General features: G+C 52.8%; 1 protein-coding gene across 3 annotated transcripts in view; it reads right to left on the reverse strand.

Annotated features, from left to right (window-relative positions):
* MPP2 (membrane palmitoylated protein 2) overlaps positions 1 to 8,468 on the reverse strand; it is a 35,219-nt gene extending 26,751 nt beyond the window's left edge. Inside the window, exons 1-2 of one of the 3 annotated variants that reach the window (XM_021929257.2) lie at positions 7,885 to 8,468; positions 2,788 to 2,859 (exon numbers count right to left, since the gene is read on the reverse strand). In XM_021929257.2, the coding sequence (XP_021784949.2) occupies positions 2,788 to 2,859; positions 7,885 to 7,978 (166 nt within the window). In that variant the 5' untranslated portion in view covers positions 7,979 to 8,468. The other 2 variants (XM_003913146.4, XM_009190763.2) reach the window with 2 other exon arrangements.
* Between the last annotated feature and the right edge of the window lie 3,576 nt (positions 8,469 to 12,044).

Below are 12,044 nucleotides of genomic sequence, written 5' to 3' on the forward strand. Positions count from 1 at the left end.
ACAGATCCCAGTCTTGATCCAAAGAAGGAAGGGAATCTGGTGACAGCGGAAGAGGGAGCAAGGCTGCAGATCAGGAGATGCCAGGTTCAGGATCTCTAAGCTCTCAGCCCAGTGCCATTGCCCATTTATCTCCCAACTCTCAGGAAAAGGGCCCCTGACTTTACCCAAAGTAGATATGGGGTCTCTCTGCAAGAAGAATACACTTATACCTTTTCCCTCCCTTCCAACAACCACACTGACCCATGGGGAAGGGCGGAAAAAGGACCTTGTTAGCTTTGCCCTTCACAGAGTCCAAGACAGGGATCTCCCAGGGAAGGAGGGAAGGGGAGCCTGAACTCAGAGGCAGGGACACAGCTGTCTCTCTGTCCTGTGGGAAGTATAATGACCACCAGATAATAAGGGGAAGAACCCAGCATTAGATTTTTGAAGCTGGGAGCTAATGTAGCTCGGGATAGGACAGAGGCTGCCCCTGAAGGAAGAGAAATACTTTGTACTTCTTCCTTTGAATATGAGAAGCCAGAAGCAGCCCCTCGAACAACATGAAGGGGAGCAGGAGCCCCAGGAGTCCTTTGAGGAAGCAAAACCCACTGCCACACCCCAAGGCTCCACTCCCTGTCCCCCATCCTCCCCACCACGCCCCCATCAAGTGGTCTGCAACAAGGAAGCCAAATTGCTGGGCTTGCTCCTCCTCCTACACCCCAGTCAGGCACCATTGATGGGTTTACTAGGCAGCCCCGATGGACAGGCCATTAAGCACGGGCTCAGGGGTGGGTTTAATTAACCCCTAAGCAGCTTACAGTGGGGCCTAGGCAGGCTGAAAGAGGCGGGGAGACCCCAGGGAGCCCAGCAGGCTGGACAGGAGATGGGGAACTGAGCCCTCCAATGCTGCAGAAGCTGGAGACATTGGTGCCATCCCTCCACTGCAAGGAGAAGAGGCCTTTCCTGGACAAGTGTGCCACAGTTTAGACCCTGGCTCACTCCCTTCACGTTCTTGGAGAGGAGGGACAGAGGAATCATTCTACCCAAAGTGGCAGCCCTGGAACCTCTAGCAGAGGCAGTAGCGGGGCCTCGAGCAAGGGAAGGAGCTGCATGGGAGGGAGGCATCCAGGCAGGGGGAAGTTCAGACAACTCAAGAGCAGAACCATAGCAATTCCCAGCTGCCCAGGACTCAGAGAGCCTCTATCACAGGGAACTCAACCTTCTGGGGTCCTGCGTGCACTACAGGAATCCATGAGCTCCTAGAGTGGCATGTACCTTTTGTGCATGGATGCATATGTCTACGATGAGGGCTCACTGCTGTCACCAGATTCTAAGTGACTCAGGACCAATAAAAGTTAAGAACAGGCCAGGTGCGGTGGCTCACACCTGTAATCCCAGCACTTTGGGAGGCCAAGGTGGGTGGATCACCTGAGGTCAGGGGATTGAGACAGCCTAGCCAACATGGTAAAACCCCATCTCTACAAAAATACAAAAATTAGCTGGGCATTATGATGGGTGCCTGTAATCCCAGCTACTCGGGAGGCTGAGGGAGGAGAATCACTTGAACCTGGGATGCGAAGGTTGCAGTGAGCCAAGATCCCACCACTGCCCTCCAGCCTGAGCAACAGAGCAAGACTCCGTCTCAAAAAAAAAAAAAAAAAAAAAAAAAAAAAGTTAAGAACACTGATCTTGTCCCATCATCTCATCTTAGGGAATTCTCAGGTCTTCAAAGGGAGGTGACTGTTTCAAGGACACAGGGTTAATGCCAAAATAACAACTCAGGCCAGGCACAGTGGCTCACACCTGAATTCCCAGTACTTTGGGAGGTTGAGGCAGGTGGAGCACTTGAGCTCAGGAGTTTGAGACCAGCCTGGGCAACATTTTTGTCTTTACAAAAAATACAAAAATTAGCTCAGCATGGTGGTGCATACCTATAGTCCCAGCTACTCGGGAGGCTGAGGTAGAAGAATGGCTTGAGGCTGGTAGGTAGAGGTTGCAGTGAGCCAAGCTTGCACCACTGCACTCCAGCCTAAGCTAAAGAGCCAGACCTTGTCTTAAAAACAACAATAACAACTTGGTGGCAGTGGCAGCAACAGCAGTATAATAAGTATGACTATTCCTAAAAGTAATGTGCTCTCCCATCACAGCCTTTGCGTCTCACAGCAGCCTCTTCACAGAAGAGGAAATGTGAGCTCCAAGAGGTTAAGCAGTTTGCTACTGAGGCTTTGCTAGTTTATCTGAATGGCCCATTCCCTTGTCCTAATGCCTCCTACAGAGCCACGCCCAGGTATCCTGACCTGGTATTCTCGTTCCTTCACTCAGAGCTTCCTGGCCCCCAGTACCACCTGTCCACCTGTGGCACATGCTGGCCTAGTGGGCAGTGATTATGGACTTCTCAGCCCCAGGCTGTATTGCTGTAATCCCTCCATCCCCAAGCCATTCTCCAAGGCCCAGCTCCCAGGCCACCTCCTGAAGCCCTGGTCCCATGCTACTGCCCTCCAGCAATAGTACGGGTCACCTCTGGAGCATGCATCCCCTGCCCTCCACAGAAGTGAGTTGTGCTCCAGCCCTACACTGGAGCAGGGGAGCAGGTACGGGTCTTATTCCTTCTCTTCTCCGTTCCAGCACAGGAACCCACACAGAGGACATGGCCACAGCAGCTGCCAGAAGGAATGGCTGAGTGGTAGGATGGAAGAGCAGTGGAGCCAGTTGGTCCTTATCTGGACCTGTGCAAGTGCCCACCCCTAAGTCCTCGCCTGGCACCCTCTGAACCACTGAAATAAGCTAACATCCTCACCCACTTCTTACCAGACTCAGAGTTGGTGGCGGCAACCGGCATGGTGAAGGAGGCAAGGACTCTGAAACGTCTTTCCTGGAGAGGGGAGAGAGGAGGATGAGTGGATACAAGGGCAAAGCAATGGGGAAGGGAATAGGAAGAGCCTCCCCTTCAGGACCAGTCAGCAAGGTAGGGGAGAAGGTGCTGCCCAGAAAGTGGGGGTTGGAGAACAACAATGATTCCAACAGTCCTGGGAAGCAGGAAGAGCAGGTATTACACGCCTATTTCTCTGAGGAGGAGGAGACCATGGAGGATAAAGGAGGTTAACTGATTTTCCCAAGATCACAAAGCTAATAAGGAGAGCTAGAATGAAAATCCAGGTTTTATGACTCAAAAATAAGTATATAAATAAAGTGTTTCTTCCTGCTGTCTTTTTTGTTTGTTTGTTTGAAGAAGGAACAAGTAGAATTTTTAGAGGGTAAGAACATAATTTGGCTGAGCAAGGTGGCTCACGCCTATAATCCCAGCACTTTAGGAGGCTGAGGCACGAGAATCACCTGAGCCCAGGAGTTTGAGACCCACCTGGGCAACATGGCAAGACCACCATCTCTACAAAAAATTTAAAAATTATCCAGGTGTGGCAGTGCGTGCCTATGATCCCAGCTACTTGTGGGACTGAGGCAGGGGGATCTCTTGAGCCCAGGAGGTCGAGGCTGTGGTGAACCATGATTGCGCCACTGTACTCCAGCCTGGGCAACAGAGCAAGAACTTGTCTTTTTTAAAAAGTCATTTTAAAAAATAATGGAAGAGTCCAGAATTTGAGTCAAAGTAGAAAACATGAGTACTCCCAGACTGTAGGTTCCCTGAGAGCCAGAACCACATTGATTTTATTTGCTTCTGGAACCTAGGCCTACCAAAGCGTCGATGTTTCACAGACATTTATCTAGGGGGCTGACAGAAGTTACATGTACCTCTCCATGGCCCCTCTGGCTGGCTCTCTCTCCTCTCTCCCTTTCTTAGCTCAGAGCTGGAACAAGGAGACCAAGTGCTCTGGGCAGAACCAGGCATGGAGTCTACAGCCCCAGTTTCCATTCCAGGGCCTCCGCAGGCTAGGATGGGCTCCCTCGTTCTCCCAGGAGAGGGCAAGGGGTTACTCCCCACCCTTCTTCCCTTTGCCTTCCTGGGCATGTGCTGCTGGATAAAACCCTAATTCCTAGTTGCCATGACAACAGGAGGCAGTGGCTCACAGCAGGGGTGGGGAGTGGGGGGAAGCATCTGGCAGTGCCCACTTTAGGACTGAATGCCTGCTGAGTCCTGGGGATGAGGGAACCACAGCAACTCCACCTGCCCCCAAAGAGGATTCTTCCCAGAGGACTCGTACCTGATTTCAATAAAACCCTCTCTGCTCCCATTCCCCTCTCAGGCGTGAGCTGGTCACCTGAGCTCAGGTGACAGAAATTACAAAAGTGAGGGGGATGGTTCCCTTTCCTCCCGGCTCTGCCCCTGAGGACATGGAAGAAAGGTGCTTTCAGCGAGGGGAAGGGCACCCCTATTCAGGCCACACCCAGGCTGGAAGAAATGCCCAGGACCCACTGTGCTGGCCCGTGCCTCTGGTGCCAATCTCTACTTCTAGAGAGCAGGGAGGAGGGATCCCTTCCCTCACTGCCCCAGGCCTTGATGACCTGGAGCCTTCTGGCTGCTGCTGCTCTCCCTCATAAGGTCAGAGACTCTTGACTCCAGAAGTCCTCCTTCCCTAGAGCGAGGAGGGTGGGAAAAGGCAGGGAGAATCATGTATGAAATCCCTGCGCTCAGAAGTCTTGCCCAGCCTGCCTGGGCTTTCTCCCGGGGAGTCGGTTCCCACAGCATCGGCTGGCTTTGCTCCCCCAAGCCTGTCCAAGCCTCTGAGAGGGCGGGGCCTGGCTGTGCCCACAAGAGAACGGCAGTGCCAGGCAAGCTAGCCTGGCTCCGTGCCAAGGTCCTGCACCCAGGCATCTGGGAACCTGCACCTCGGCTTCCAAAAGCCTGGGCCCAGATGCCCTCTCAGCTCTGCCTCCGAGATATCCCCATCACCCAAAGTGTCCGTAGGCGAGGGGACCAGCAGTAAAAGGGAGAGGTTTCTTCCAACCTCCCACCCATCCCTCCATCCGTACACATACAAAGAGGTGCGAAGAAGAAAGGTCTGACAAAGGCGCTTTGAAGAGCAAGAGGTCGCGGGGAGGGTTGGACAGAACTGAGGGTCAGAGGATGGGGTCGAAAGGCCAGGCGGACGTGCATGCTTGGACAATCGGATCACTCCTGCCCCAGCGGACCCAGCCCTAACACACTGGGCGCTAGGACCTGGGGGAGGGGGGCGTGTTGCGAGCCATCAAAGAAGGCTCTCTCTGCATGCGCGCCCGCCGGAGACCAGGGATGAGGTCACTAAATGACTGCCCCAGCCACCAACCCCCAACCCGTCCTTATCCCCCCCCAAACCCCCCCGCTTAATTGACCTAACTTTCTAACCCTGGCTCTTCGCTTCTGGCACTGGTCCCCTCCCAAGTCTCCAGACCCTAACCCTGGCTCCCGACCCGCCCTGCTACATACAGCCTGGGAAGCGGGAGAAGCAGCGCGCCCCTTCTGGGGACCCCCCTCCCAGTGAAGATTGTGGTGTTAGCCGCCTAGGGGGACCGGGGGCCACTGGGACAAAGCGCAACCTCTGTTTCTCTCCCCAACCCCCGGAAGCGCTAACAGCACGGTTCTTACGTAATGCCGGGCTTCCAAGTCCCCCCAGCCCGCACAGACCCCGGGGAGGCCGCGCGGATACCCGGGCCCCTCACAGCTCACCACCTTGGTGCCTGAAGCCACTTTGGAGCCCCTACCGCAGGGGCGCGGACCAATGTCAATGGGCAGCGGGCCTTGGTTCTCCCAACTAGCACCCCAGAAAGAGGGCCCAGGGGCGGGGGCGGGTGGAGAGGGAGGGAACGGGCCTGGGTGAAAGGGGCCTGTGGAGTTTAAACCCAGTGAATAGGGTCCTAAGTGCCGTGCCAGGACGAAAAGGAGGCGGAGGTCTTGGGGTGGGTGGTGGCCAGGGGGCCGGGGGACGCCTACCTGCGCCCCGGGGAGCCCCTAGCTCCGCGCAGCTCCAGCGCAGCCGGGCGCTCACCGTTTATTGCTTGTCAATCGCTAGCTCGGCTCTTAAAGCGGCAAGGCCTCTCCGCGAGGGGGCGGAGGCCCGGCAGAGAGGGGACGGGAGAAGAACGCGGAGGCCGGCACAACTCGGAGGAAGTAGTCTTTCCCAGCAGCTGGTACGCGGGCAGCCAGGTAGTGGTTTGGAAGACACCGCACAGACCACGACGCCGTCCCACTGGGACGGGTTAGGGAGGCAGGACTGGTACCGGTACCCGCTGGTGTCCCTCGGCTCCCCCTTAAAAGGGCGATGGTTAAAGTGCCGAATGAGACCGGCTTGATTACTCCGCCCACCCCTCTTGGCTTAGACCCGCGTTCTAGTTCCAGACGTGCCTCACCTTTCCTGGTTATCCTGCTTCCATATTGAGAAAAGGAATAGGAAGACTATCTCCCAGGAAGCAGGATACCAGCCCCAGAAGGCCTCGGGATCAGGGACAGCTTTTTAAGGACTCGGAGGGTGGGTATCTGGATTCCAGACTTTCCAGAAAATTTGCAAAAAAGAGGAAATGTCTTCGTGAAAGGATTCGAGAGCCTATTTTAGGTCTGGGTGAGGGAGGCCTGTTCTATTTCCCTGTCTATGGAATAAAGAAGTAACTGGCTAGCCTTCCTCAGAATCCCAGCCCCAAGAAGTAAATAAAGGGTTAAACCCACTGGCCCGCCTTCGCCCAGCCTCCGGCTCCACCCCAGATCTGCTCGTAAAAGATACTGGGCCTCCAAATACGGGAGGCTCTGTGCAGTGCGCCTGGCATTTGGGGTCAGCTACGCTACATATCCGACCTCGGCGTTCCGCCACCCCGTCCAGTTACCCTCAGCAAGATGTGGGAGTCATCCCTCTTCCTTGCTAACTGGATTCCTAAGATCATAAATGAACTGCATCTTTGGCCGGGCGCGGTGGCTCACTCCTGTAATCCCAACACTTTGGGAGTCCGAGGCGGGAGCATCGGTTGAGCCTAGGAGTTCGAGGCTAGCCTAAGCAACCTAGTGAAACCCCATCGCTACAAAAGATAAAATAAACAAAATTAGCTGGGCGTGGCAGCGCGCGCCTGTAGTCCCAGCTACTTGGGAAGCTGAGGCTGCAGTGAGCCGAGATTGCAACACCGCACTCCAGCCTGGGCAACAGAGTGAGATCCTGTCTCAAAAGAAACAAAAAGAAAAGAAATGGATTACATCCTGGAAGCTTGCTTGGAAATCTCAAATATGGGAATCTATCCCGAAACCAGGGAACTAGTCCCTAGGTCCCAAGACTCAGCTCTCCCCTGAATTCCAAGGGTGTAAGTTTGGATATAGGGAAAAGCCACAGAGGCGGCCAAACTTCTGAAAACCACATTGTTTAGGTGCCCCAGGCTTTTACTGAGAGAAGAAAGTTATCGACCCCAGATAGCTTTGACAGGAATTACAGGCCTTGGTCTCTAAACAAAGAGGGTTCCTGGAGCACATTGCTTGCAGCTCTCTCCTCTACCTGCAAGCTAGAAAATCCTTCTTTTTTTTTTTTTTTTTTTTTTTTTTTTTTTTTTTTTTGAGACAGAGTTCCACTCTTGTTGCCCAGGCTGGGGTGCAATGGCACGATCTCAGCTCACCGCAACCTCTGCCTCCCGGGTTCAAGTGATTCTCCTGCCTCAACTTCCCAAGTAGCTGGGATTACAGGCATGCGCCACCACGCCTGGCTAATTTTGTATTTTTAGTTGAGACAGGGTTTCTCCATGTTGGTCAGGCTGGTCTCGAACTCCTGACCTCAGGTGATCTGCCTGCCTCAGCCTCCCAAAGTGCTGGGATTGTAGGCATGAGCCACTGCACCCAGCCTAGAAAATCCTTCTAATTGAATTCAGGAAGAATTCCCCTTTCCATTATAAAGGCTACCCTCCACTCTCACCTGTCCACCTCTGGGCTGGAAATCATGCAGCTATTTGTATTTGGGAAGAGAAAGGATTTGAATCTCTACAAGATATTAATTAGTTCTCAATCAGTAACCCACAGCAAACCTTCCATTCTATTTAGGATACTGAGGACAGGCTGGGATCTCAGATTCTGGCCCACCTGGGGAGGTGGAGCCCAACTCATTATTCTTAGCGGCTGCCCTGCTGCATTTGTCAGTCAACAAGTATCTCTCTAATAAAGGCCTTGCAGAATGCCAGCCTCTCACATCTGTTCAGGACCTTACAATTGACAAATTGTTTCATTCTCACAACAGCCTTGTGCAGTTACAGAAAGAGAAGAAACATTTCTTGATGCAGAATAAGATGCTCCTCTTCTGTGCCAGGCAAGGTACCATTTTCTGTGATACTGAGATAGATACGGGCCATGACCTCCTAGAGTTCACAGTCTGGGGTTGAAGTCAGGAAGGGCTGTGTTACATAGATACAAAAAGCGCTTCTTGGTAGCACAGCTGAATGCCATAATAAAGGTGCAGTGTGTCCTAAGCTGTTCCCCAAAGGAATAGAGGTGCTAATGGTTGGCAATGGAGTAGCTGGGAAGGGAAGCAGGTTTGCGGTTGGGCAATGCATCCCCTAGCAGTTAAGGGCTGCCCACTACCTCAAGAGGGGAATGAGTCCTCCTTCTCTGGGGTCTGTAATTAGCTCTGCTTTCCTCCTTGCCTCAGCCTCAGAGGTCATAAGGGTGCAGGTAGTATCTCTCCTTCCCCCAAAATCAAGATTTTTCTATGGTGGTGTTCAGCCCAGAGTTTTGGGAGTCAAGGCGCAGAGAAAAGTAAAACTCAAGAGTGTTACAAATTTTCAGCAGATAAGGCTTTGCACTGAGTGATGTTGCACTTCCTATAATGACCAGCAGGGGCCACCAACAGCTATCCCTAGTCTATCTACACCCACCCTCTGCCGTGGTTCGCCTCCACACCTGCGACTCGCGGCTGCTTAGTTCTGGAAACCTTATTTATGGACTATACTTCTCAGTAAGGAAAAAAGAAAAATTTGGGTGGGGTGCCGTGGCTCATGCCTGTAATCCCAACACTTTGGGAGGCCGAGGCAGGCAGATCATGTGAGTTCAGAAGTTCAAGACCAGCCTGGCCAATATGATGAAACCGTCTCTACTAAAAATGCAAAAATTAGCCAGGTGTGGCGGGCACCTGTAATTCCAGCTACTCTGGAGGCTGAGGCAGGAGAATCGCCTGAACCTGGGAGGCCCAGGTTGCAGTAAGCCATGATTGCGCCACTGCACTCCAGCCTGGGCGACAGAGCGAGACTCTGTCACACACACACACAAAAAAAAGTAAATGTAGAGCCCTTAATGGACTACATAAAATTATATAAATATTTGCCTATAAACTATATTTGTTAGTCAATTAATTAGTATGCATATTAGAAATCACACACGTAGGGATTTTTATTTTTATTTATTTATAAATAAATATATTTTGAGACAGGGTCTTACTTTGTTGCCCAGGCTGGAGTGCAGTAGCGTGATCATAGCTCACTGCAGCCTGGACCTCCCAGGCTCAAACGATCCTCCTGCCTCAGCCTCCAGAGTAGCTGGGACCATAGCTGCGTGCCACCACACCTGGATAATTTTTTAAAATTTTTTTATAGAGATAGAGTCTTGCCATGTTGCCCAGGCTGGCCTTAAACTCCTGGGCTCAAGTGATCCACTTGCTTCAGCCTCCCAAAGTGTTGGGATTACAGGTGTGAGTCACTGCACCAAGCCAGGATTAATTTTTTAACTATAAATAGAAATTCCAATTTTGTCTTCCCATCTTGCACACCCCTAGGTGCACACCCACTTTGGAAACCACTGTTCTAAAGGAAAAGCTGTGCCGCCCTCCCTAGTCCCTGCCTCAACAGGGCATCCAAACAGGAATGGATCCAGACAGCTTTGCCTTCCCACCAGGACTAAACCGAGGCCTCCGGGAAGGACCAAATTTCCTGGCCTCTTGCTCATCACGCAACCTCAAGACAGAAATTGAAGCCCCCTCCACCACTACCACTACCACTACCACCAGCCTGGCCCGCATTCATGTCAGATTGCCTTTCTAGAGAGCAGAGCCCCAGAACCTCTCTTGGAAGCAGCATCTGTTCCTCCACCTGGCCCAACAATTGCACTTTGCCTTGCCTCTTGATTTTAGTCTGGCCACTTCCCTATTGGGGTGGGAAGTTCTGGAACCAGGCAATTTTGTGTTGAAATCCTGGCTCAACCCCATCGTATGTGTATCTTAGGCCAGTTAAATAACCTTTCCAAGCCTCAATTTCCTCATTTGTATAATGGGGATAACAACTTTGGGAGAGGATGGAGGTAGAGGGGCTGCCACGTGCCAGGCACACAGAAGGTGTTCCATAAATGCAGTTCCATTCTGGGAGTAGGTCTAGGCAGGCTCTAGCTAGGTGCCAGCGGGCTGTGGGTGGTTAGTCCTTATCTCTGGCTGTCTGATGTGTCTTGGCTGACCTCAGGTTCTCCTGCAGAAGGCAGGATCCACCCCAGGGCTTCTGGAGCTGCAGGTATCTGTTACAGACAGCATGTCCTCTTCTCGCTGCCCACACACTCTTTACTGGCACCTTGCCCACATCCATCTGTGCCACCCACTTGTCTTTTCCTCCTCTCCCTCCAGTGCCTCCACTGAAGTGCCAAGGGCTTTGATATGGGCACCACGTGAGGGACCAGTAACAGGTGGCCCATTGCCAAAGTGGAGAAGAGCTTGCAAAAGTCGGTGCATCGGGGTGTGGGGTGCATGCCTGTAGTCCCAGCTACTCAGGAGACTGAGGCAGGAGGACCCCTTAAGCTCAGGAGCTCAAGACCAGCCTGGGCAACATAGGGATACCCCAATATCTCAGTAAGAGTAATAGTAATAGTAGTAATAATAATAATTTTTAAAAGTCAGTGCAAACTCTGGGAGTAGAGGGAGTCCTGCTAACCACCCCAATGACCCAATATCTATTGCTGAAGCCCCCCTACAAACCAACCACAATTTGAAGTGTCCCTATAGACCCTGGACAGGGCAGAGATTGATGAAGGAGTGGGTGAGGGAGTGCAGGAAGCTTCTGGACAGCAGGAGTTGAAGCAGGGATCAAAGCACAAAGCAGACCCAGTTAGACGCCCTGGGGACCACATGAGGCACTTGATTGCTCTTTGGAGACAGATTAGAGGAGTGTCCCCGCTTGAACTAGTGACCTGGAGGAGAGCTGTACACACTCACATACACACTCAGACACACACACTCAAGTGCACACATATATAACACTCATACACTCACATTTACCCATTCATGTACACACACACTCACACAGACTACACACACTCACATACGCACACACACTTATATGTACACACATACATACACGCATACACATACACACGCATACACTCACAGACACTCTTGGACACACAGACACTCTTGGACACACACATACACTCACAAACACAGACACTCAAATACGCACACACTCGTACACACTCTCACGTACACATACATGTACATGTATGCTCACATCCTATGCTGCTTCCCTCCCCACTTGTCCTGGACCAACGCAGTGCTTACAGAGTAGATTGGAGCCCAGACAGAAGAGGGGGCCGGGGCTGTGGAGAACACTGGGTGGCCTCAGGCAAGCCACTTGTCCTGGGCTTTCCCTGCTGTTAAATGGGCAGGATAATATCCATCTTGCAGGCTCTACGACCACTGGACCACTGCCTGGGCTGATAAAAATGCTTTGTGAGCCATGATGGGGGAGCCCTGGGCACCCAGGCCGTGCCCTGGCCAGGAAAGAAATGCAGGACAGCCCATCCCAGAGCTATTCTCTGCTCCTCCCCTGCCTTGACCACCCAGCGACTCTGTCCCCAGCCCTGCTTGGCACCAACTGCCCAGGTCCAGCCTCCCCAATGTCCCACAGGGATCTTCTTGTTGTCCTCATTGGGGTTCAGCCACCCTGGGCTCACCCTGTGCACCTCTCCTCTCTGAGGTGCCTGGGGACAGAGCGGGGGACCTCCTGCCCATTCCCTGCCACCCCATAGGGGTTTCAAGCCCTCTGGCACCTCCACTTCCAGCTCCCTTCCCTGAGGTACTGGTGTGGGGAGATGTGGAACCCTGGGAAGGGGAGAAGCCACCATCCACTCCTCCCCAAAAATTGCCTTTTTCCGGGCCAGAGCCATTGTGGGGGGCTGTCCCCACCCTCACCAGTACAGACTGTAG

Source organism: Papio anubis, chromosome 17 (assembly GCF_008728515.1).
Source record: "Papio anubis isolate 15944 chromosome 17, Panubis1.0, whole genome shotgun sequence".
NCBI lineage: Eukaryota > Metazoa > Chordata > Mammalia > Primates > Cercopithecidae > Papio > Papio anubis.